This window comes from Falco cherrug, chromosome 3 (assembly GCF_023634085.1).
Source record: "Falco cherrug isolate bFalChe1 chromosome 3, bFalChe1.pri, whole genome shotgun sequence".
Taxonomy (NCBI): domain Eukaryota; kingdom Metazoa; phylum Chordata; class Aves; order Falconiformes; family Falconidae; genus Falco; species Falco cherrug.
The window spans coordinates 37,005,989-37,031,922 of NC_073699.1; the positions used below are offsets into that span (position 1 = coordinate 37,005,989).

Here is a 25,934-nt window from a genome sequence, read left to right on the forward strand (position 1 = left end):
TTAGGCACAGTGAATGGTGGGAGGGTGAGATACTGTGGCTAAAAGCTGAAAGAAGAGAGGTTCAGACAGAAGACAAGGAGACCCCCTCCCCTGGGGACACAGCTGGGCAGGGGTGTGGGTTGCTCAGGAAGGCTGTGCTGGCTCCCAGTCCTGAGCAGCCTAGTCTGAGCCTGCCTGAGTGGCAGGCTGTGCTTCTTCCTGACCTCCCTCCCCTTCCGAATTTCCCTATAATTTTACAAACTTATATAAATAATTTGTCTACAATGTTGTAATTTACAGAATCAACAAGTACGAAAATATGTGGACCAACATAGTCGATGCCTAACAACTAGCAGAGCATTTCCAGGAAATCCACCTAAAAAGAATTGCAGAAGCTGGAGTCTTCCCTTACTAGCTGCTTTTTTGCCATTGGGGTAGCACATTACAGCCAAAAAGAAAGCCTAAAAAATTGCTTGACTGCTTTCTGATCTATTTTTTTTTGTGTGTGATCTGAGCTATGACGGTGCTTAGGGGATCAGTCAAGGTGGACCTCAGTATATCAGGCCTGTACACACTTTGCCTCAAACAGATTACTACCTGAACAGCGCAAACAGAAAACAAATAAAATGTCCAGGAACCTTTGGTGGATCAATATCAGAGCCTAGCCTTGTGCCCTAACTAGTCACAATGCTAGTCATTGGAACATAGGTCTTCAGAAAGCACAGGAGCAAAAGGGAGAGGAATCATCTGGTTTGTTACTTTGCTTTTCACAGGGCCCTGTATCTCCTCTCCATCACACAAAAGCAGAACACAGACCTATTGGTCAATTGATTCAGGTGGTACAATGATAAAGAGATCCTAATCAATCAAGGAAGCCATTTTATTGCCTTGCCCTTCTACAGCCACCAGCACCCTTTCTTTCTGCCCCCAAACCAATTCTTCCTGTAATTCTGTGCCTCTTTGAAGAAAATCTCTGACCGCAGGGGTGCAGAAAGCAAACCAAATTATCCCATTGAGCTTTTCAGACCTTACAGTGTAGGAATGTTGCTGTCTCCATTTGATATGGCAGGCTGAAATGAAACAAAAGAGAATGGGAGAGAACATAACCCTCTGTGGGTTGAGCCTACCTTTTTCTTCTGACAGACAATATGATTTAATTATTTGCCCTTAAGGTGGAGTGTTCTTGAATGACAAAAATAATTAAATAAAAACAAGACAGTGATCTTTGAGCTAGTAAGGGCATATGAATAATAACACTATGACCTAGTGGCAAAGGAGGGGTAAGGGGAGGAAGGAAAACACTGGGCACTGGGACTCCCTCTTCATTGGTCATCTTAGAGCATCATGTGGCCAAGGCTTCTTTTTAAGGATAACTTCTGATCTCTCTGAGCTCACACTATTCTCCTGTCCTGCATTTCTGTTTCATCCTGTGGAAGACTTCTCTGTAGCCTGACAAAATGTGTGACCAGTTTGTGGGCACCTGGAAGCTCCTTTCTAGTGAAAACTTTGAGGACTATATGAAAGAGCTGGGTGAGAATTGTTATTTGGAGTTGTATCTGGGACAGGGAAGGAATGCTGATTTTTGAACTGTATTCCTTACTTGCTTTTTCTGGCTGTGCTGTTTACCAAGGGGGCTTTAGTCCAACTATTTTGATCAGATGGTCTTAAACTGGAGAACTTGGTTGTTTGAGTTAGTTGTGTCAAGTTCCTATAACATAGAAAAACCTTGACTGGAAAGAATAGTTTCAGGTAAGCCAAGTCTGTGCATGCCTATTTAACAGTATTATAAATGGAAGTAAAATACATCACTGCAATATTTGGTGTGTATCTGCTTTTACACTTGGACATACAAAGCGGTGTAATGCTAGGATGCAGCAAGCTTCTCTGTGGCTAAAAGCAGCACACCTATACTTCTTTATATTGCTACTGGACTAGGAGACCAATTAATTGTCATGGCTATTACAGTGAATGAAACTCTGTAGCTGCCTCCAGTGAATATTAACAAAGAGAATTGCATGGATTCATGTAGATACTTGCAAAAGATTTGAGGGATAACACTCTTCTCTAAAGGTGTTGACTTCTTCCTTAGAATTGAAACTGGGCTTTAAAAGGTTTCCGCATTCTTTTAGTGTGGAGGAAGTATGGGGTAACTTGCACTGATTGGATCAGTACATGCTAAAAAGCTGGGGGGTTATTTGGAGATGAGGGGTAAAACACTCGTTGACACTTATGCAGCATTCAGACAGCTTTCAGTGAGACTCTTGCACTCTTAATCTTTACCCCAGATTTTACTCAGGACATAACCATTGCCAGCTATTTCTTAATCATTTCCTTTTATTCAGCCTAGCCACTGATAAATATAAAAAGTGCCTCTTTTTTGTTTGTTTGTTTTTTTCTTGTTTGGTTGGTTGGTTTTGTGGCTTAGAAAGTATCATATATTTCTGCTTATTTACTTTTAGATACAGTTAGCATGCAAGTTAACATATAAACCACTGCAGTTATTTTGAACAAGTGTATGTACAAATACATGGCATTAAAATCTTGTTTCAGTCTTCAAAATGCTTTTACCATTCTGACAACGACAGAGCAGAGAATTTCCTTACATCATCCCAACTGACTTTGTCTATAGCCGTACCAAGCTAGTGAGATGTTACAAAGGAACTTCTGCAACATAGAATTAATAGAAAATTCAGAAAGTAATAGGGAAAACAGTACTAAATTCTTCCCCCACCCCACCCCCAATAAATAACAGGAAAACATTGTGTAAAGAAAAAAAATTTCATAGTGTTCTGTCTTATTTACAGGTGTGGGGTTTGCTACCAGGAAAATGGCTGGTGTGGCCAAGCCCAACGTAACTATCAGCATCAATGGTGATGTGATAACCATCAAAACAGAAAGTACCTTCAAAAATACAGAGGTGTCTTTCAAGCTGGGTGAAGAGTTTGACGAGACTACAGCAGATGACAGAAAAACAAAGGTGAGTCCAAAACCAGCACTTTCCAAATACATGTCTCAAAAGGGATGGGGGAGCAGGAGGATGGAGTTGTGATTTTTTGTCACCCAGTGTAGAAATGCTGCCTTCAAAGGTAAGCGTGCTGTGAGTGCTTTGTGCTTCAGTGTTGCTTGGACATAGAAACAGTCTTCTCTTCAGCCCTGATGAAGCAGTCGCACTGTCTTTTTTTCTTTGGCAGAATGTCATAACCCTAGACAACGGCATACTGAACCAGGTGCAGAAGTGGGATGGAAAAGAGACTATCATAAAAAGAAAAGTGGTGGATGGGAACCTGGTCGTGGTGAGCTCATTTTTGTTATTTAACCACTGAATTCATTGTGCAAAATTAATGTTTGGCAGATGTGTTACACCGGATTCGAACACAGGGAGCGAAAGCTTTGTGCACTTGGTGAGAAGTCTCTCTGAATGAGTCTGGAGTATATATTAAAACTGAAATGTTGTTAAATTTGCAGCACGGTATAGAGATGCCCATTCTCCATTCATAGCAAGACATGATTAGGAAGAGAAAACCAACATCACTGTGAGGGAAATTTTTATATCTCAGAATCTTTAAGTTCTGGACAGTATAGTGGAAGCATTAGCAAAGTCCCTGTTAAGTCCATCAGCACTGTGCTGATGCAAAATACTCTTGTTTATCTCCAGTACAGACTCAACAGCCATCTGTGGGAACCATGCTGTGGATCACCACAACTGTGTCAATAAGATGATGTTATACAGAAAAAGGAAAAAAAAAAACCCAAAAACCCAAACCTGTATCTGTGCCCTGTTGGTTGGTGTTATCTGGTCAGAGTGTTGTGATTGACTTGGTGCCAGTAAGGCACACCTGCAGCTTGGGGCTTCCTGGCTCTGCTCTCCAATTTTAGGAAAGACATTCTGATGAATCTGGAGAGGCCTAAAACTGTGTTCATAAAAAGCAGCTGAGAATCCTACGTGCTATAAAATGATACACATACACAAAATTCCTGAAGAGTTCTGCCCTTCCCTAGGGAAAATTAATATGTCCATAAACTGGAGAAGACCAGAAGAAAACAAATAGAAATTGTTTTGTTCAATCTTTCTTAATGAAGTCGTTACCAAAAACTAAGTTTGATCTAACAGAAAAATAGACCAGGAGAGGCTGACACCAGCAGCTGCACGTCTGAAAGCTGTGTAGGATTCTGTGAGTAAGTGTTGTGCACATGTGTGTGAAGACAAGGCACAGCTGCAAAAGGTGAAAGGAAAAAAGACTAATGCCCAGCTCCAGAGTTCAATACCCTCCATAGAAGTTCTAGGATCCTTCTTTAGAGACCTTTAAGAGGAGATTAGAAAACTCCTGGGGGTCACTGGAGCAGTCCTCTGATGTTCTTTCAGTCCTATGCTTGTATTTCAGACTGTTTCTGAAGCTCCCAAAATGGAATTTCACTCTTTTGGCAATAGGTTTTAGAGGAGGAGAAAAGCAAATTTTTTTCTTACACTGGCTCATAATGTATAAGTAATTCTTTACCTTCGGATAACAAACATTTTAATGAGAGTTAAAAGCTGATTAGATTTGCCTTTCTTTCCAGGAATGCACCATGAATAATGTTACCTGCAAAAGAGTTTACGAAAAAGCATGAAGAAACCATCTTCACACAGGACTAATGCTTAAAGCTGGAGAAAAATAACTTAACCAAAGGATAAAACCTCCACAAATCCATTTTAAAGAGAAAAGTACTTTTTACAGATCTATCCCCAAACAGTTACATGTAGTTAGTCTAATTTGTTATGGCTATTCAATAAAATGTTCCGCTTTCTACAACCCATATTTGTGCTGGAGTTTGTTGGGAAGGGGGTTGGGAGGATGTGCGATGTGGGAAGGGGTACTGTGCAGAAAAGCATCGTGTGAGAGCTAGTACCACACGGTAACTGTGCCCCATCTCACTGTGGAAAAAGGATCAGAGATGATCCAGTGTGTGGCACTTTATTGTGTGGTAGTGATAGATGTAGACTTGAACACAAAAACATGCTCCTGTGAGCACTCTGTGTGTGTTGCCCACACAAAGGAGTTTGTTCCTGGCTTTGAGCAAAGGACGTTGTTCCTGGGGCAGGGAGGAAGGTGACAACTGTGGATGCGCAACATGTTGGTTTCCAACACAAGCTAGGAACTGCACCTCCTCCTCACACAAATGCCGACAATTTTAAACCCAGGGATCATCTGAACTGATCTTGTCTAGCTTGATCTGCTGTAGCTCTTAGATGTGATTACTTTGTTAATGTCCTTCTCTTTAACTTTTTTTTTTGTCCTAGAATAGAAAAAAAGCCTTGAATTAAGAACCATAGCTTAGAAAGTACTCTCAGGCTTACTAAAAAACTGTAAAAGTTTGCTGGTGGTACAACCTCTTTTATTTCCTATGTGCGTTTCCTACTAGCTCATTAGGTAAGATCAGTTTGGGAAACATGAGCCTCTCTAGGTGGAAAGCCCTTTAGACACCATGATTTTCAACCTTTCCTATTTTCAAACTGCCACCTTCTGCTGCCCTTAGGCCTGGCCTCCTATTTTAAAACTTTGCATCCACAGAAGTCACGATTTCTACATCTGAGGACTCAAACTGAGGAAAAAAATATGAGAAGTCTAGCAAAAACCAGGACAAGAAGAGTCTGAAAATGTGTGCAGTAACCACAAAATGGGGAAATGAACACATCTCAAGCTTTGCAATTAAGATCTGTGAACCAAATTCCACATAGTCTTGACATTCCTTAGGTCAGCTGTCAGAGGCAATGGAGCTGAGTCCCTACTGCCAGCAGCAGAGACCTCATACACTTGAACTTTCCTCTGCATGACTCAGACTGTTCCCAAGATTTTGCACTATTAATACAATAAGGGGAAAAGAAAAAGGAGGACTTCTACACTCTGGATGAGCTAAGGAGTCATTTAAGAGCAGTTCCAAAAGACTATCAGTAAATACTGCAAAAAATGTTTAAAAAACCATGAGCAAACAGCTTCCCTTTTTTTACCTCTGCTTCATTGGTTGTGAAATACCTTAACAGCTCAAAAGAACAGCAGTTGCATAAGGGAAGGAAGTATGCTTCAGAGTACCCCATATCTACAATACTAAATCACTTAACAAGAACTAAAATCATTGACAAAAGCCAGGATAAAACTACAGTTTAGTGGCAGAAAAACTAAATGGGAGAGAAGATCACAAGAAGCAGCAACATTAACTTATATAACATGTATATAGACATTAAAGCTTATCCCATAGTTAAATATTTCCCATTGTCCAAGGATTTGGAAATACTCTATTTCAGAGGTCACGTTTTCAATATTTCAATAGTTATATAGCAGCCTTTATTTGCCAGAAATCTTACATTCTTAAAAAAGCCTGCAGTTACAATTGTAACATTGACAGCCTAATTTTTCAGAGGCAGGTAGTCTCTTCTGAAAGCATCCCCATTTGTTTTAGTACCTGGTGAATGAATTCAGACTTTGTGAATGAATCAAGCCACTTAGAAGTTCAGCTTTTGGAAATGCCAATAAAGTGACATCGTGTCCATAAACTTCAACAGGGCCAGCACCACAATGAAGTATTAGTATCTTGTCTTAGAACGTGAACATGGATGAAATTTATTCTCTAAAAAATGCAGCAGCCTAGTGAATTCTTGAATAAATGGATGTAATTCCTCTCTGGTAAACAAAGGTGTGTGTTCTGATACCTGGGTGGAGGTGACAGCACACATTTCTAAAGGGGTAAAGGCAGAAGAGTTTCTTGTCCTTGCCTGCAGAGCAGCACAGGTCTCCCTCTCTTCTGTAGTGCTGAATTAGTCTCCAAAATTCCGAAACCATCCCTTAGCATTGCTCTTTGAAAAAGGAGGATCTTGCCAGACCCCTACAAAACCGCTGCTCATTGCAGCAGGTACCCTTGAATGCTGAGAGGAGGAGATCTTTGCCCATTAGCATACTCACTCACTACTCCTTTACAGGTTCCTTGGATGACAAGAGGGAAAGGGGACTCCCACCCACAGATTTTTGGCAGCTCAGGAGGAAGATGAAGCAAGGCTTATTCTGAGCTTTGACCTTTCTGTAATTGTTCTGCTTTTCTTTTAACTCTTTGTTTCCAATGGAAGGAACTCAGACACTTGCATCCTGGCAAGTCAAACCCTGCATGCACCCAGCTCTGCTTCTGCCCCGAGCTGCCACCCATTCCCTCAGCCCCAAGCAGTCTTGGACTGGTCTCATGGGGTGCCCCAGGTAAGGAGACAAAAGTCTATTTTCACCCTCCAGTGCAGCTATTTGGAAGAGGCAGACTGCTGGCCTTGTGATTGAGGTTGATCCCTTGAGTCCATAGAATCAGTGGTAAAACATCTTTGGTGTCCTCACAGCGAGGCAGGCATCTGGCCTCTGTTCTCTGCCTTTATCTCTGTTTTCTTCATTACTCTCCCAGGAACTTAATTTAGACTTTTTTTTGGCACTGAATTTGCCTAGATCCTATTTCCTTCAAAGAAACTGACATAAATTTACTGTCTGTATTTCTTTAGTCTCTTTACATTTTTAGCTCACTATTTTATCAACTTTTATATTTATCTCTAGTGCTGCTTCACAAGCTCCAAGTGTGTTCATTTCAAATCCTGTTTTACTCCAGCCATCAGCAAAAACAGAGAATCAAAGCTTCCTCTTATCACATGTACTCACGATCTTTGACACTTTTTCCTTTAAACCTGAAGAAATAATTGGTTTTCACAGATGTTATTTCTACTGATACATAATTCCCTGCTCTTCTTCTTTCTAGACTGTAAGTCCTTTAAATGAAAGTGCTGATTTTCCTTAGTGACAAAGAGATAGATGGTAGCAATGTCAACATTGTTTGAGACTGCTTAAGACTGGGGTTTTGTCTGTATAAATAATTCTCTGTCACTTTTGTGCTTAAGGTTACTGGTACTGCATCATAGCTGTTCTATTCTGACTACTCTGCTCTTCTTGAATTTCTTTGGGCCTGATTTTACAATGTCCCAATCATCTTTTATTTCCCAAGGCACCAGTCTTGTCTTGTTAAAGTGCCTTTATGTGGATAAGACAATTAAATGAAAGAACAAAGAATGCCTGAGGAGCAACGGTAGAATATTTTTGTATTATTCCTTGAGAAATAATGGATAGTTTCATTTAGACAGAGCTTTCTCATTCCCACAGATTGGATAAAAGAGCTATCTCTTTTGTATATTTCTTTATACAAAATGATATAATACATCTGCTTTAGAAGAACTTTGTGTGGACAACGCCTTCAAAGACTGACGTTTATTTATGTATTATAGATACAGCATGTGCTTCCTACTGTGGTGGAGAAAAAGTTCTTTGCTTTGCTTTCATTTTCATTCACTCTAGACTTTCCCTCCCTACATGAGTTGTAATTAGACATGAGCATTAATGGGAAGTTCTCAACTTACCCTTGTTGATGTTATGACTGATGGGATAAAAGCCTTTCACATATATAACCAAAATTTGTGACTTAAGACCTTGTTATTTCCCCACAGCCACAGTATATTCCAAAGACTAAGATATTTTCGCTGGTCAAGCTGTATTGTTTTCCTCTAAGTATGTTCCCTTTCTTGTATATGACAGCTTTGAAGACAAGACTCAGACCTTACCCTCTTTGGCCCAACATCAGCTCCATCTTACTCTTTCTACCCTAAACACAAGAAATTTTGTCCCACAACCTATAATCCCAGTGTCCCTCCATCCTTACAATGTAGATCTGAAAAGTCCCTACAAGTGGTCATAACCCAGGAAGTGTCATCATGCAAAAAACCCAGATGGGCAACTATTGTTCATGCAAGTAAGAAAGAAGCCATCTAATCTTTTCATATAGCAAGTAATAGTTTTCTCCAGGTAGTTTAGGAAGGGGAAGGACAGACTTACAGTTGATGTGGTCTTACACTAAATAGTTTCAGATAGTTTGAGGTTTCTTCAATTGCAATGCTTTAAATTCCTGCCTGTCCAATATATATATATCTGTATGGTGTATGGATTCATTCTTTGTGTCTGGTTTTTACCAAGCACAAGACAATAGTTGTAAATGTACGTTTTTTAAGAAGGTTTTGAACATTCTAACTTAAACTTTTAAAACTTTCAAACTCAGCTTTACAGAAGAGGCCCTGGGGGTCCTGGTGGACACCACATGGAATACGAGCTATCAACGTGTCCATGCAGCAAAGCATGAGAGTGATATCCTGGACTAAATCAGGAGAAGTGGTGCAGGCTGAGGGAGATAATACTTTCCCCCTACTCAGCACGAGGAAGGCCATACCTGGAATGCTGGGTCCAGCTCTGGGCTCCCCAGTACAAGGGAGACATTGATCCAGGAAGGTTGTGAACTCTCTTCATGGGAGCAGGAAAACTTCAAAGAAACCTGACAATAGCAGAACACATCCAAATGCAATGCCTTATATGACTGTGCTGGATTAAATCTGCCCTTCACTCTATGATAGGCCAACATACCCAAGTGCAAAAAAGCAAAAGAGAGCTGATCACTGATGCACTGATCTGAACATGCTGTGTTCCACACACACCTGTTGTGGAAGAAGAAAGGCAGCAAAGTTTGGCTTCTGCTTCTCTCTGTTCTGCTTCCTGGAGTATGGGCAGGAAAAAACCCACAGCTTGGGATCATTGCTGCGATGCAAAGAGAGAAAACAGAACAGTGTAATTCAGTTCTGCCCTTAAATGGTAAAACACACTGACCTTTTTCAGGGTAGATCACAAAAGCGTAAAAAAAAAAAACAACCACCAAAACACCACTATGTATAGCAGCTTCTTCACAGCTCCTCCCCAAAATCCACATGGCTTTGATTTACCTGAGTAGCACACAGGTGATGGCAATAGTGGTAAAGCTCTCTAAGCTTCCTGAGGAGAGGAAGTGGGGATGAGGGTGTCTGTCTCTGGTATCTGGTGATAGGACACTTGGGAATGTTTCAAACCTGTACCAGGAGAGGTTTAGACTGGGCATTGGGAAGCATTTATTTACCAAGAGAGTGGTCAAACACTGGAACAGGCTTCCTAGAGAGGTGATTGATGCCCTAAATCTGTCAGTGTTTCAGGGGCATTTGGATGATGCCCTTAATAACAGGCTTTAATTTTGATCAGCCCTGAAGTGGTCAGGCAGTTGAACTAGATCAGGCGTCCTCAAACTACAGCCCATGGGCTGGATACGGCCCCCCAGGGTCCTCAATCCGGCCCCTGGTATTTACAGACCCCCCCCTGCCCCTCCCTCGCCAGGGGTTGGGGGGGGGAAACCAAGCAGCCGCAGATGACTGCCTGCCACTGCATCCGCGCGCCGGCCCCCTGGTTAAAAAGTTTGAGGACCCCTGGACTAGATGGTAGTTGTACGTCTCTTCCAACCTGAAATATTATTCAGGCATTGAGAGGACTGTCAGAGCTGAGTTTCATATGAGTGTAGTGCTCTTCTGCGTGGTGGCTCTGTGTTGCTAAGACCCCACCACGGTGTCCCCTGGCTGCTTTTGGGATGCAGTGGTAACCTCACATCCCCGTCCCCATGTACCCCTCCTTGTCCCAATCTATTCAGTGGAGGAAGCCAAGGCAGGCGTCACCCGGAGCCTTGGTACTGACACGGCTGCCTTGGACAAGGTGCACATTGTCTTGCCCTGGCACTGTCTCTCCTATTGGCCTGCCCTGACTGCTACGGGGACTGGGCATCTTTAAAAGGAGGCCAGTGAGGTCCGAGTTGGGCACGCGATCTCTCTGACTCCCACCAAGAGCTGCTGTGGCCACTGCCTCTCTCTGCAGGACTACTGCCTCGCAAAGCCTATACGATGTGTAACCGATTTGTGGGAACCTGGAAACTTGTCTCCAGTGAAAATTTTGATGACTATATGAAAGAATTGGGTGAGAAATGTTCCTTCTTTTTTTAAGTAACTTTTCTTCGGGAATGTTTCTTCTTCATCTTATGCTTTGCTCATGGATGGTGCTGCCTTCTTGGCCACAAAAGCACTTTAATTACTTTCCTAGCATAATTTAATTTCTTTCCTTTAGCATCAAAAATGGAAAAACATAAAGGTAGGTGCTACATTACTATCATAAATTTACTTCTGACTAACTGAACTGATCTGATATAATTTGGTTTTCTGTAAGGAGGAAAAATCTGTGGAGCTGCAGTGGTTTTTTTATGTTTCTCTTGATTGCACTATTAAACTCATGACTTGTGATAATTTACAATATATAATGGAGCTGATGTCTCATGACACTTTGGTTTCAGAGGTCTAAATGCTATGAATGAACCTATCTGTTACTGAAGAATGCCAGGAATGTAACAAATGAGGCATTGTTTTTCATTTTAATGGCTCCATTCCTATACAGCAAGTGCACAGTCGGCTACAGCATTGCTTTTGCTATATAAGTGATTCACTGAGACACTGCTTCCCTTTATTTAAAATGTTAAACTGAATAACAAAAGAATTGCAGTTAATTTATTAACCAGAGTAAATGTGGGTTGAAAGTCCAGCTACAGATATTTTACAGAAGATCTGAACAGAACTGGTTAGTATAGAGTAATTACTGCAAATAGTGTTATGCTTTACAGATAACTTTTTACCCTTTTATATGGATCTTTACATCTCAGCATGGCATAGCATTAACAAAAGCAATAACTACAGCTGTCCCCTTTCTGCTTTTATAAAACAGTGATACATCGTCAGTGGCCTTCCTCCTAACTTGCCCCAGACTTCACTACTTGTATGTAGACTATGAACTGGACTGAAAAGCACCAGCCAATATAAAAGACTTTTGACATGGGATTTTCCCCTGAAGCTCTCTGCAGGTCTTCACTCTTATACTTCAATGTTATTTATATTTCATATTTTTACTTTTCACTGAGACTTAGATGTCAGGATCCTTAAGGGACGTTAGTAGCAGCACAGGAATTGCTCAATCGCCAGTATGTTTTAAGGAACAAGCACCAGCATATTGGCAGTTCAGTATCCAATTTCTTTCATGCAGCCTGTTCACAAAAGTGCAGATTCTCAGATTTGTCAAGAACTCTTTTAAAAAAATATTTTGGCAAACTTTCCTGGGAAATAGACCATTCCTCTGAATTTTTCTACCCATTGTATCTCTACACAAATTCATGCAGTTTTGTAACCATCTATGTTTCTTCTTAGCTAAATGTACACAAGTGTCTACTTACATAAATCTTTATTTCTTGCTGAAGGTGCACTCTATCACCTGGGGCTGCCTCAGCCTCTGGATGCAGTACTTCTACATTCAAAGCATTAGTGTCTCATCTGAATCAGGCATTAGGGTATTTAAGAAGAAAGTGTTCCTTGTTCTTCCACTGAAGGCTTAAGAAAGGATATGGAGTTTCTTGCTTGCTAGAATGTAATGATATTTTTGTTTCTGATTTCTAGGGGTGGGCTTAGCTACGAGAAAACTAGGTGGCCTGGCAAAGCCTGATGTGATCATCAGTATGAAAGGAGACATAGTAACCATCAGAACTGAAAGCACCTTCAAAAATACAACGATCTCTTTCAAACTGGGCCAGCAGTTTGATGAAACGACAGCAGATGACCGGAAAGTCAAGGTAAGGGGGCTGATGATCTCTGAGTGGTCTGGACATCTAGAAGAGCACCAGCAGGAGTTTTCCTACCCCCTTAGCACACTATGAGTCTTCCAAGCTATTCCAAGAAAACACTGAAAGAAGAAATAGTATGGTGCTGGAACTGATGTTACAAAGCGTGTCATTAGCCAAGAATGCACGTCTTGCTGAATGTAAAATGAATTACTACTCTAGTCTGCAAAGCTCAGACTGCAGTTTGAAACTCCTCCCTTGGCCTTTGCAGAGTGTCGTAACCTTGGAAAAAGGGGCATTGGTGCAAGTCCAGAAGTGGAATGGCAAAGAGACTACAATAAAAAGAAGACTGGTTGATGGGAAAATGGTAGTGGTAAGTTCACGATCCTTGTACACTGATGAAGGTCAGAAGGATTGTCCTGGTTTCAGCTGAGATAAAGTTAATTTTCTTCTCAGTAGATGGTACAGTGCTGTGTTTCTGATTTAACATGAGAATAACATTGATGACACACTGATGTTTTAGTTTTGCACCTCTGTGCCCATACCTGCCTTCGTGGTGACCTCCACTGGGGGCTGGCAGGTGCTGATGGCTCCTCTGAAATGCCCACTGTGGTGAGGAAGCCACGTCTTTCCTGGGGGCAGGGGAATGTTGCCTTTCCCTCACCTGCCATCCAACCTGCCTTTCCCTAGCAGCCCTGTGAAAGCCATGGGGTGGCCAAGCCAGGGTCATAACATATTTTAGGGACCCTAGTTGTAAGGGTCACTACTAAAATTGAGAATTCACTTTTGAATGAAAGAAAGTACTTTGTTCATTACAGTTTTTAAAGTGTGGAGCCAAACTAATCTTAGCAACTTTATGAAATCAGCAGCATTATGCCTTTACCTGCTAGCTTGTTCTGACTGTATTTTGTTTTAAGTTCTCATACATTTGGATGGGTGATTTATTTTCACATCTCATAGCTGCATTTCTGTGTAAATTTTTTTCTGATTATTAAACCATCTTTGAAAAGCAGAGAGGTAGAGTCCCTCTTCCATCTGTGTCTTGCTGTCTGCCCCTTGCCTCAGGTTTGTGGAGAGGGCTTCACCTTTTGCACTTGGATGAGGTCTTTTTCAATGTCCTGTCACCTTTGCTGCAGGCATCCTGTGGCTGTGAGTCACCAGAAGCTGCTGAAAGCTCTGGGGGCGAGAGGGTCAAGAGAAATATTTTGTGACTCATAAGTGCAAAGTTTTTTAAGCCAGAAGCCTGAACTCTGAACTACCCAGGCTACTTCTGCTTCCACATAAAAAAAAACCAAACAAAAAACAAAAAACCAAAAAACCAACTTTGTAAAACTGAGAGTGTTTGTGGGCCATGGTATAATAAACTATGTGAGGCTGATGGTTCTGTCAAGCCAGCAATAGTACCAAGGAAGGTAAATTTATTTCTGGAAGCTGAGCCTAATTTTGCAATCTATTTGTTATTATATGCCACTTAATTAAGTTCAAAGATGTTAAAATAGAAACCACTCCATTTGCAACATAAAAACAGCTTTGCTGTTTGCTCAAAAAATTATAGAAATATGTAAGGATGTAAAATATGACATCTGGATTTTCACTGACTTCAGAGGTCACTGCAGCAAACAGAACTGCTGTCAGAAAAAGGTCTATATTAACCTTTTCCTTTGTGCCTTAGGAATGTGCCATGAAAGGAGTTGTCTGCACTAGAGTCTATGAAAGAGTGTGAAGAAATTCCCTCTCTGCACCAGACTGGGACTGGCTCTTAAAACTTGGCTTAGATCAGTGACCAAAGCCTCATGCACTGTGCTTCTTTATTTTCTTATTTCCTTTTATTGGGAAAATGACTACACTATAATTTGATATTTCAGAGCCATAGTGTAACTAATCCAAAGTATTGTGGTGATCCAATAAAAGCTTCTGAACACATAAAATAGAATGTTTGTCTCCACATCAATGATTTAAGTTTTCTTCCTGTCTGTATAAGTGCTCAGACTATTTCTGAGTAAAATGGTGAAGCCTCGGAGAGATGGTTAACACTGCTTCCTTGATATGTGTAAAAATCATCATCTTACAGATTTGATATCCTTTTCCTGTAAAATATTTTATTTCTGAACAGTTCATATAGGGAAAATCACCTTTACCACTAGAATTTTTTACTTTCAGTATGATTTATTGTTTCAGCCTTATGATTTTAGCACATCATTGTTTCATACTCATCCCAAAATGTATATACTTATTCCAGTACCACTTTTTATATCCTGACATTTATTTGGAAGAGAACAGCTTCTGGAGTAAAAAATTACCAGAATATATTCCATGTTTCTCTGCCAAAAGAGCTCTTGACCTGTGAAATGAAGTGTGGAGCAGGTGTGAATGAACTCAAAAAATATTGAGGCTAGAGGGCTTCATTTTAGAAAGTGCTCAGCAATCCAGTCTACTTCTAGCACAGCATTTAAGCACATGCTTAAAGCTGAACACATTGGGTAGAGTTTGCTACCAAGCTTAGCAGAGTAGTTAAGCTGTTCATTCCTTCCATTGCACTTACTCTGCTTTCAACTAAGGGAAAAAAAACCCCAAGCAAACCAAACCTTGACTTCTGGAAATCTATTTAGTCAAAGAGCACGGCAGCAGCTTATTAATTCTTGCTTCTGTTAGCCCATGTTCAGTAACACAACATTCATACTAAATAGATGGAGTATTTCATCCCTTGTCATTGCCTCCATGCCATCACACAGGGCTACACCTCCATTCTCTGTGGGGTTAAAACAACTGTGAGAGGCATGTGTGTTTATTTTGGCTTGTTAGGATCGGCAGTGCTGATGTGAACCTTTGCCTACTGGTTTTACAGTCAAGAACACATATTCTCAAGGCTAAGAGAGATCCTGAACATCAGAATCTAAATTGGTGTGGCCGAGGAGACAGCTAAGAGAGGGATATCATACTTGAACACAAAATGTAAGGGTCACATTTCTTCTCTACCCATCGCTGGAAAAGCTAGAGACTGGGTAAAGCTTTGGATACATATCTATGGATATGCAGATTAACTGGAGGCAGCTGGCAGAAGGCAAACAGGATGAATCCTAGAAAATAAAAGCTGTGAGAGAAGGCTGTGAAATTCATGGGCAGCAGTTTTAAGGAAGCGTTTCTCTTGCTTTTTAACATAGATGGAGGGGAAAATTCCTCATCTTTAACCTTACCATTAAAACTCACCTCTGAGTGTCAAGCGTTTCTGTAACTCAAAGTCTTCAGTGACTGTAACAAGGAATGGAGGCAGCATAATACCCCTAGTATCATTGTTTGCAAACAGATTGTAATCACTTATTTTAAGTGAAGATCATCCACCAGGTTTCCATAAGAACAGTCATACAGTGTGAACTGTTGCTGTATGTGAGCTTCTAGTTTATTCTCCTAGACTCTTAACAGAGAGCTGAAAACACATTTCTTACGGCTCAGAATCTGCCATGGCCTGAAACTGACTTGTGAATCTGGATTTTTGCTCTGTAGCTTCTTCATTCCCTCCTGTTGCAGTGCAACACAGCAGCAGGGCTGCCAGCACCCGCCCCGGCACGGCTCTGGGAAGGTGGAAGCTGTCCGGGGCCTTTCAAGCACGGCTCTTCTCACACCCCTGAGCCGCAGGCAAGGGGATAGTTACCCTTGCAAACAAGCTCTGTATTTCCTTTGCTTATCCTGCTGTAACCTGTCAACGCTTCTCTGAGGTTAAATGGAAAATTTTCCTCTCCAATAAGGAGTTTTCAACTCCAATGAAAGTCTTCAGCTTTTTTCTTCCTTGAGAAAAGGAAATAAACATTCGCTTAGGTACAAACTGTGGGTTTTCCAGCTCTGGAAACGGTAACAAAAGAAAAAACAAAGGACTGCTCACCTAGTCCTCATTTATTTATTTACTGTCTTTTCCTTTTCTGTGATATAACCCATCTCTCTCCTTTTCTCCTTACACAACTTTTAATTGCGTTTATTTTTCCAGAGATTTGGGATTAAAATAACAACAATTTCAGATTTTTAAGTTCCTAACTAAATGCAGATATTCTATTTAGGAGCCTAGTATTTGGCACTTTCACTCTATACAAAGGTCACTTAAAAATGTCATGAGACCTGGAGACTTTCCAAAACAGGAAAAGTGCAACAGAACTGATAGTGTTGAAGGCAAAAACAATGATGCAGGTGGTACAAATCAGCACAGAAATGGAACTCTTTGGGATACTGGGGTCTCCAGGAGAATTTAGGGGGAATATATGAATTGTGTAGCCTCAGGGTCTTTTTTATGGCTTACTGTATATTAGTTTTCCTTCTTTCCTAGACTTTTTACATGGGCCAGATACTTATGGAATGAACATCTAGACTGAGGTACGATGCCTGTGTCTTGAACTGTGCTTTCAAATTCACAGACAAGTCATTTGCCATTTCCCTGGCACATATATGCACTGAATCTAGAAATGTCTGTAGCCTCATGCCTGATGCTGGCATATCAACAGCATTATTTAAAGCAATCAGCTTGATCTAGTGCCCACCCCAGGTAATGAAAACCTGGCTGATCTTAGAGGGCCACGCACACACTCCTCCCATCGATCACTCTTCCTTGCCAGTGCTGTGAGGCTCTGTCACACCTCCTGAGGCAGTGGGAAATGCCTGCATGGGCTATTCATCCTCTGGTGGCTACAGACTGCAGCACTGCCTGCCTCTGCCCTGCCTGGTGTCTCCTCGGGCAGGAGAAGCGAGCTGGCATGACAAGAGCCCGCCTCAGCCCCCATGCTCCCACAGGGAGAACTGAAATCAAATAAAAGCTGCATCTGGACATCATGTACAAGAACTGTTGCCTTGGACTGGGCAGAATTTGGCAATTTGTGATAGAAAGCACCTCCTGGTCAAGTATAGCTAAACCTGGGATACTGTACCGTGTACCCTGGTCTTTTCCACACGGAGTGGAGCATGGAGGAGAGGTGAAGCTACTGATTCTCCTGCAAGGGAATCTTTGTCCCTGCTGATGTCTTAGGTAGTAACTCTGAACTTCCCTTGGCTGTTTTAGTTAAGTTCATTTTGAGGGCACCTGTATTCCTGCAAAGTGAATTCACACCCACCCAGGGGCCCCAGCACATGGCCTTTGCTGCTGTTTCACACATAAGCCTTGTCACCTGTTGGGATAGTTTCACTAGGCAGCAGACGTATAGCTGAGCATTTCTAGAAACAGCTAAGATTTGGGGAGGGGGATTACGCTGTGTTATTAAAGCAATAATTAAAGCTCCTTCATAAGGAGTCCTCTCCACTTACCACGTTTTTTCAGAGAAACAACTTGCTGAGCTGTATAGAAATTGCTCAACTGTGCCTTTCAAGACCTTTTTACCTTTGTTAATTTTAATTTTGGATTAAAGAAGTTCTGTTGATGTCTGGATTACAAAGGAGTGAAAGGTTAGCATTGAAGAGGTAATCAGTCAGAAACAAATAGGCTGATGCCATGAAAAAAATCACTTTCAGAAATCCTGGAATTTAGATGTAATCAAGGTCTTTGTTAAGAAGGCAATTAGAGCATATCCTTGCCATTTCAATGCAAAACGTTGTGATTGGCGATTGGCCATCGTTCTGCAGATGGGAAACAGAAGAAAATGATGTTATTCGGACTAAAGGGCACAACAACATTGGGAATAATGCAGTCCCCAAGACACTACAGAGAGAGAAAGCCGTGTTAGACATTGTTCATCTAGTATTCCCAAAGGAGACTGCTCTTTCTACCTTTTGAGTAGCAAACAAATATTTAAATACACTTTCCTCAAACGTTATGAGAATTTTTAAAACTAAATTCAGGAGGAATGTGATGATATGGGGATTAGGAAAGGTGGGGTGAATGGATTACAGCTGGATTTATTTTCAGGTCATATTTTCAGGAAAAATTCAGAATTATTTCAGTGGAATATTAATTGAAAGTATTTTAAGTATTTTTCATATTATTTACTATAATGTGATCACCATTATCTATCATATGATTTGTGAGAAGTGTAAGGGAGTGAAAAAGGGCTTCCTATTTACCTCCAAGTGAACACAATCCCTTGTGGATAAGCCTTCCTTAGAAGAGACACCTCTGTCAACAATGGGAACAAAAACACTGCAAGAATTGATCTTGTCCTTCAAGCTTATAAACACAGTGTTGCAGTTAAACCTATAGGAGGAGACATCTACGGTGGAGCTGTGGGACATGCCAACTAAAGCACAGCCTCTATCAAATTTGACAGTTTAGGGTTTCTTTGGGAAATCTGTAGACATAATTATCAGAAAGGAGAAATATTTAATGTATCTAGCTACTGTGTTATACTTACACATGCCAACAATAATCTCATTTATCTCTCAGATCCCAGCGTGAATTTCCAGAGCTGAAATCTAAAATACATACGCATGTTTTAGTTGGATACTCTGCACGTGTGAAATGAAAAAAAATCTGAGACAGTTGAAGGTGGAGCCCTCAGTCTCCTTATACAGAGAATCTCCTAGGAGAGGGTCACAGCTTTGCACACATCATGCCATCTAATTGTATCTTGTACCATATATTGAGTTTTATACGGTTTTATAGCTTACTAACTCTTAAAAAATTGTATAGGCAAATTCATTTAAAAGGAATATTAATTCCTTCACAAACCTCCTCTCTTTATGAGCGGTGGAAAAATAAGACTACAAAGCAATTTGACACTGCAAGACATAACATTCAAGGCCCCTAACTACCTATAAATTCAGTTAACACAGATATTTTGATTTACGTTAGCAAGAGATAGAGCAGAAAGGTTATGAAAGGTTAGGTGCATAAATGTCTGCACTTTCCGGGTAGGACCTGAGCCCTCTGGCCAGGAGCACATGAACCAACGTTAAGGCTCTCCTGGGTGCTTCCTCTTTTCTGGGGATTTTGATGTAATCAAGAAGCATCATCACAGTTTATCTTGGCTTTGCCTCCAGTTGGGCAGAGAGCGTGTTGTGAAATAAAGAGGCAATTGTTATAGTCTAAGCTAATGATTTTGGAAAACTTCTGTCAGGGAAGAGGAATAATTTTAAGATTATTTTCCCTCCTTTTTTTTTTTTAAAAGAAAGAGGACTTATCTATATAAGTAATTTCATACCAACCTGATTTTCTTCTACACAGGGTTACAAGTCTTGTGGATGGAAGAAGACCAGTAGCAGTCACCACTGTTGACTTCTGTAAGGCTTTAACAGTAAGAACTAAGACGTTCATAAACATGCTAAAATATTTAGAGTAGATTAACATGCTGCTACAGAGAAGGGATACAAACCGAGGCAACGACCATGCTTGGACTGTCAGTGGTTCACTGCCAAAGTGGAAGGATCTATCAAGTCAACTTGTGCTGGTCCAGTCCTATTTAATCTCTTCAGTAATAACCATGATGTTATTTATAGGCTGTACAGAGATGAGAGGAAACACAAGCATACCAGAGGGCAGGGTTCAATTTCAAATAATCTCAACAAACTCAGGAAATAGTTTGAAACAGCCAGGGGGACATTTAAGAGGGAAAAATGCACTAGGCAGTATCATCAGGAGCACAACTACCAGATGGAGAACAAGCAAGAACTAGTGCAAACACTGGGTGTTCATAGTGGATCACAGACCGAAAATGAATGCCACATGTGGTGTTATCAAAAAAAGGCAAACCTCACATTGGGATGTGCAGTCAGGACAGCCAGCATGCTGCAGTCATCCACATGCTCTGCTTGTCACTAGTACAGCCTCCAGGACACATGCTATTGTGTCTAGTTCTGAGTAATGCAGTGCAAAATGGATCAATGGACAGAATCCAGAGAAAAGCAATAAGACCTAAAAAACATGGTCTAAACGAAAGCGTGAAATTACTAGGGAGAAGGGATTCATGGAAGGGAGACTGGTCAAGGGCACTGAAGACTGTGGTGCCACACCAAATTCCTTGGACAGGTAAGATGCACAATATATATAGATCTACACACACAGAGACATGTACACACACAGAATTATTCATTAATACGCAGGGGTTTAGTCACAGCCAGTGACACAAGTCCAAGCTCCTGTGACCAGTGTTCTCCACCACTGAAACTGTCCAGGAATCGATGCAGCTGAGACGAGCTCCACCTCCACAGTACCTGCTCAGCGCATCTCTCCTCAGCTTCCCAAGTACATGTTCTCATAGGTCAACAGCTCACTACATAAAGAGGCAATTTGAACAATAACTATAGCAAAAGAGTAGAATACTCAGAGGATGAACAACACTCCTGATGTCTTTCTGTTGTTTGTATTTTCTAACTGATGAAACAGGAGATTGAAGTTGCTTGCACCTGAAATACATTGGTGCAAGATACTCAAGTTTCAAATTACTCACAGGAGCCTGTGAAAACAGTGGAAAATGTGCCTTTTGGTGTAATTTTAATTGTGCTTAAGCCAGAGCTCTTCCCTGAAACCCATATAATAGCACCAGCTCTGGATTCCCAAAGCAGGAATTGCCTACATGATACCTGTGAACCCTTTGAGGATTGGTGGTCATAGGTTGAAGACACATGCTGGACTAAAGATATTCTCAAACTCTGCATCTACAACAGCTCTTCCATCTGAACCAGATTGGAACCCGCCCCTGACAACTCTTGGTGATCATCGTAGGGGTGTCAATACGATTTACGCTTTTGATGTAAAGCTGTGCTATCAGAACGAATATCTTAAAAAGCAGTTAAAATGATAAGGAAAATGGTCAAGATTATTTCTTGCTGCTCAGACAAATTCAAAGTCACCTATGCTGTTGTCAAACACTTCTGAGTATCTACTGGGTGCCTGCTGGCGGCAAAGCTCAGCTAGGTGGACTGATGGGGGACTATCCCCAGGCACTGGGGGAATAAATCATTCCTGAAAAATACCCAGCATGGAAGATGGCAATTAGCCCAGTCAAAAATAGCATTCTGAAAAAACCCTGCAGTGCTGGGGCTGGGCTGAGTGCCTTGATACCCCCTGACCATGTGCCGTGTACTGCTGCAGGCAGCAGTCACCGCCCCTTTGCTTCCTCCTGGCGAGACCCTACTCAGCACACCCACAGTGCTCCAGCTCTTACGGACAGAGGGCTGGGATGTGCCTACAATCAGGCTGCAAGTGCAGCTTCTGCTGCCTGACTACCTCCATGCCTCACCCAGGAAGGCTGCGGAGGGAGGGATTCAGCAGGGTTCCCCCAGAAGCCTGCAGCCTCCTGCTCTGGTGGCAACACTGTCTTTGAATCTACTTTGCCAAAAAAACCCAAACCACCAAACAAAAAAACCCTCTATGCAACATTTAGATGATTGGTCTTAAAACACAAGGGGTTAAAGCACATCTTTTCTCCTTTCTGCCTATAGCTCAAGCTTGTTCCTCCTGGCAGTCCACGCTATTCACAGCACACTGTCCCCCCTCCAGTTTTTGCCGGTCAGTCAGTCCATACTAGCTGTTCACTGCCTCTTCTAACTCCTCATTTTCCATAGCTTTTTAAATGATTGGTTAAACTTAATTTCCCACTAACGAACCTTCATCCTGATCAGCAGGGAGGGAAACAGAACAGGACCTGTCCGTGCTTGTGTGAACACCGAGTGTTTCAGCCTGCGCTGCCCTGAGCGGCTGGCCATGCATATAGGTGTATGCATAGCGCGTGTGTGCGGGCACGCACGCCTTTTGTGAAGGCAAACTCAGCTTCACTGCCAACTGCACCTGGGGCACGGAGCTGCAGCAGCCTCACCTCTGTGGGCTACTGAATGCAGCAATCCCAGCCAGGCATCCCTGCTCCGCCTGCTGTGACTCGGCTGTGCCTTCCCCTTTGTTTCCATTCCTCAGTCAGGCTCGGGTTTAACTGGTACACTACTTCATCTGGGTCTGTCTTAAGTGAATTGTTGAACTTAGCACTACTGTCCTCTCAAATCCTGGCCTCTGATCTTCTTCTCAACACAGAGTAGACATCTCCGCCCCACCCACAATAGACATCTCCATTTGAAATGTCTTCCTATATAAGTCTTAGGAGAATTATAAGTATTTTTAGGAAAGGGTTTAGCTGACCTATTTTAAATGTCTTCTTTAGGAGATAACAGCTTAGAAGCATCTGCTGTTCTTTGCTGACTCTTAAGGGTTATATGTTATTGTCTGATACTTGATGTAACAGATCACTGATCTGAAGGTTTAGTGGATCTCACCACTACTTTGGCTAACAGGTCTGTGGCCAAGCTTTCTTTGGAGGCAGACCTCCAAGGAGCACCCAGCTGGAGAGCGGTGGTGTGCTGGTGGTGTAATGAAAACCCTCCAACATTTCTGACTGTGTGCCAGCGATGCACCACGATACCCCTCTGGAAAATTCGATCTGTGTTCTCTGAACAGGATCAGCTCTGTTAACATAATTGAAGATCACCTGCCAAGACGACTAGAGAAGGTAGCCTGCTTCCTGCCACTTGGAAGTGAAAGCATTGTCCTGATCACATGCAGGGACATGTTAAGTGTAGCAGCATTGATACATTCACCCCCGTGTGCGTGCTGCTGCCTTGCTTCCTGCTCTTTCTGTGGATTTGACAGCCTGCCCTGCTCCTTGGGCTAAGCAGCTGGGCAGTACTGATGGCTGCTTTCCAGTTGGTTTCCTATCCTAACTCCAAAGTAGCTTCATCTTGTTTGCAGTTGTAGCATTAGGAAAATGTGTGGGAATTCGAGGAGCTAAAAGGTCCTTCTTGACTAATGTAACAACATGCTGCTGTATTGTCATAACCTAGTTTGGGCTCCCAAGAGACTCTGACAAACACTCAAAATGCTAGAAGCAAAACCAACTTTGAATCTTTGTTCCTCATTTGTTTCTAAAAATACTTCAGTTTTTCTACTCGCAAAATAGTAACAAAAAATAGCAACAATATTCTCAAGCTTTATTTATTAAATCAGGAAATTACTCAGTACTTTCCTGAGCAGTTTTTGCTTTTTCTTCCTCATCTCTTGGTAAGTTTGCAGAGATGACTTTCAGCAGATGGGGAAAGGGTGAAACAGAAAGGATGTTAGAGTTCAACAACAACATGCTGCTTATGTCCCAGAGAAAAGCGCGCATCACCTCAGGGACTTGAGCTGAGCATCCACATTATGATAACACAGTGGAACATTCAGATCCAAAGCCAGGCAGTGGGAATGTGACCAGCGTCACTCCCAGGTGCGGTGCAAGGATGTACTACAGCCAAGAGGAAGGGAACTCTTTTTTTCAGTAGCAGAAAATTCTCCAAGCACCATCTGGATTTGAATAGAAGTACTTGTCAAAGGAAATAACTTATAAACGATGACACTATCCTTTGTAACTTACATGCCTTTCCACACACATATTTTTCATAACACACAAACACACACACACACACAGAATTGATGTACTTCTCCTGCTTACAAACACATTCATAGCCTATAACTTTTTTAATCTTGAAAATTTATGAGAAGTCTCTCAAGCTGTGGGGAAGAGAGAACATGGCCAAAAGACAAAAAACCAGAGGTATCCCCTTTAGCACCTAAATGTCAGGTAGGAAGAGAGGATAATTTTTTTTTTCCTTAGTTAACCCAAGCAAGCCATTAGCTTTCCTTAGTTAACCCAAGTAATCCATTAGCTTAAAATGCAATAATTAGTGTGACTGACTCCTCTGCAATGATTGATGGGGAAGAGGTGAATCTGAAGGCAAAGCAAGAGTACCTCACCTCACATTTTAACCTTTCCTTCTGATACTTCTGTATGACATATGCCTAGTCTTTAGTCTTACAAAAATCCTATAAAGTCTCATAAAAGTGAGGACAGTTAAGAATCTGTGGAAAAGTAAAAAGACTCAACAGGATTTATTGTTAATTGTTACAACCTACAATGGTAATTGAAACAAACCTGCTTTTTTTTTTTTTTTTCTTTTTTTTCTTATTTATTTGATATCAGTCCATAGACTGTAAGACAGTTCTTCATCTCTTCTGGAACTTTGCCTACAACTTCTATAGGAAAGATGTTCTTCTCTATTAAAATATGCTATGCTTTTTCTCTATTCATATTGTGTCTCCTGGATGTGACTAGCACCACCACTAGTAAATAAATACAGGATGATAATTTAAGAGAACATTCCTGAAAAGGATGCTTTATTTGACAGGGTTATCTTGTTTGCTAGCAATATGAAAGCAGAACCATCTGTTATCAGATCTTCGGGCTAAAAGTGAATGATATTTATAATCCAACTGCAACAATACAATGAAGCCAGGACTAGCATTCTTTGTGTTATCCTCTAGTAACACAGAGAATATTTTCTGCTCCAAGGAGCTTTAAGGTACAAGGAGCTGAAGTATCACAAATGCGATTTAGTGTTCTCTAGCAGCTAAATATTAATAGACAAAAAGAAGTAAAAATGAGTTGTTCCTTTTGGATTCACTGGCTGTAGCTGAGAGAGGTTCTGAAGTAAATACAAGCATTTTCCATGGGCTGGAAAAAATTCATGCTTGCACAGAGGTCAGGTTGCACACTCCTTTTTGCAAAATGGATTCCATGCATATTATCAAAACTTATTTCCATTGGGGTTTGTGTCCACTCCCTGACCAGTATAACTAAACTACAGTATCTAAGTTGGTGAATACCCAAAAATGTAACAAGTCATCACCAGTAGCTCCTAAGCACAGCACCTGCAAAGTGATGCACATTTTGAGCAGACTTTAGATTTGAAAGACATGTCCTCTCCCCCACCATCAGCACTGCATTTGCTGTTCTGTCATCTTCTCAGATGGGTTCGATCCGAGTCTGTGCTTTCAAACCAAGGCAAACTACTTTTTACTGTGTCATTTCCCAACCAAAGACTCAGCAAGGACAGTCTAGTCACATTCATACAGGTAGAAACTAGAACAAGAAGATTTCATCACCACAAGTGAATGGTAGCTGTGGCAGACTGGTGAAAGGAGCCATGTGTCAAGAGGTGGAGAGGAAAAATAATTTTTAAATCTTTCATTTTATAAAGCACCCATGGTCACAGTATCTTGCACTGACTTGTTTGCAGTTTGAACACACAGAAAGCTCATTGCTCTTCTTTTTGATCTCAGTCAGCATGACAATCTGTCTCCCGAGACACTTACTTAAGGAATTAGCTCTTAATCACATAACAAAGTTGACACCGATTTCAAAGTGAAGGAAGAAAAGTGTTTCCATGAAAATAAAATAGTGTTTTCTGTTTTTCTACTATTAACCCTAACAGAAGGACATGCTCTGAAGTCTGGATCTGTAGGTACTGGACCAAAAACCACCTCAGACAACACTGGTCTTCAGCACGCTCATTGAGCATACATAGTCATTTGTAACAAACAATAGCAGGAAATCCAGTGCTCAGGCAACAGAAAGCTCCAACCTATGAAAATCCACACATGGATTATTTATTTCCATATTAAACATCATACTCAAGATGGATGAATG

The 25,934-nt window shown here is 41.3% G+C and overlaps 2 protein-coding genes across 2 annotated transcripts; both read left to right on the plus strand.

Moving 5' to 3' along the window:
* Positions 1-1,332: 1,332 nt before the first annotated feature.
* Positions 1,333-4,769, plus strand: LOC102047998 (fatty acid-binding protein, adipocyte). The gene is made up of 4 exons (XM_005432210.3): positions 1,333-1,509; positions 2,784-2,956; positions 3,171-3,272; positions 4,537-4,769. The coding sequence occupies exons 1-4, from the start codon at positions 1,437-1,439 to the stop codon at positions 4,585-4,587; spliced, it is 399 nt and encodes a 132-aa protein (XP_005432267.1). The 5' UTR covers positions 1,333-1,436; the 3' UTR covers positions 4,588-4,769.
* Positions 4,770-10,666: 5,897 nt separating this feature from the next.
* LOC102049679 (myelin P2 protein) lies at positions 10,667-14,447 on the plus strand. The gene is made up of 4 exons (XM_027801087.2): positions 10,667-10,841; positions 12,359-12,531; positions 12,791-12,892; positions 14,192-14,447. The coding sequence occupies exons 1-4, from the start codon at positions 10,769-10,771 to the stop codon at positions 14,240-14,242; spliced, it is 399 nt and encodes a 132-aa protein (XP_027656888.1). The 5' UTR covers positions 10,667-10,768; the 3' UTR covers positions 14,243-14,447.
* The last annotated feature ends 11,487 nt before the right edge of the window (positions 14,448-25,934 follow it).

Bases quoted from the DNA above. Each gene is read 5' to 3' on its own strand.
- LOC102047998 (XM_005432210.3), top strand. From the start codon at position 1,437: ATGTGTGACCAGTTTGTGGGCACCTGGAAGCTCCTTTCTAGTGAAAAC. The intron at 1,510-2,783 runs GTGAGAATTGTT...TCTTATTTACAG, and splicing joins GGACTATATGAAAGAGCTGG to GTGTGGGGTTTGCTACCAGG. The intron at 2,957-3,170 runs GTGAGTCCAAAA...TTTCTTTGGCAG, and splicing joins CAGATGACAGAAAAACAAAG to AATGTCATAACCCTAGACAA.
- LOC102049679 (XM_027801087.2), top strand. From the start codon at position 10,769: ATGTGTAACCGATTTGTGGGAACCTGGAAACTTGTCTCCAGTGAAAAT. The intron at 10,842-12,358 runs GTGAGAAATGTT...TCTGATTTCTAG, and splicing joins TGACTATATGAAAGAATTGG to GGGTGGGCTTAGCTACGAGA. The intron at 12,532-12,790 runs GTAAGGGGGCTG...TGGCCTTTGCAG, and splicing joins CAGATGACCGGAAAGTCAAG to AGTGTCGTAACCTTGGAAAA.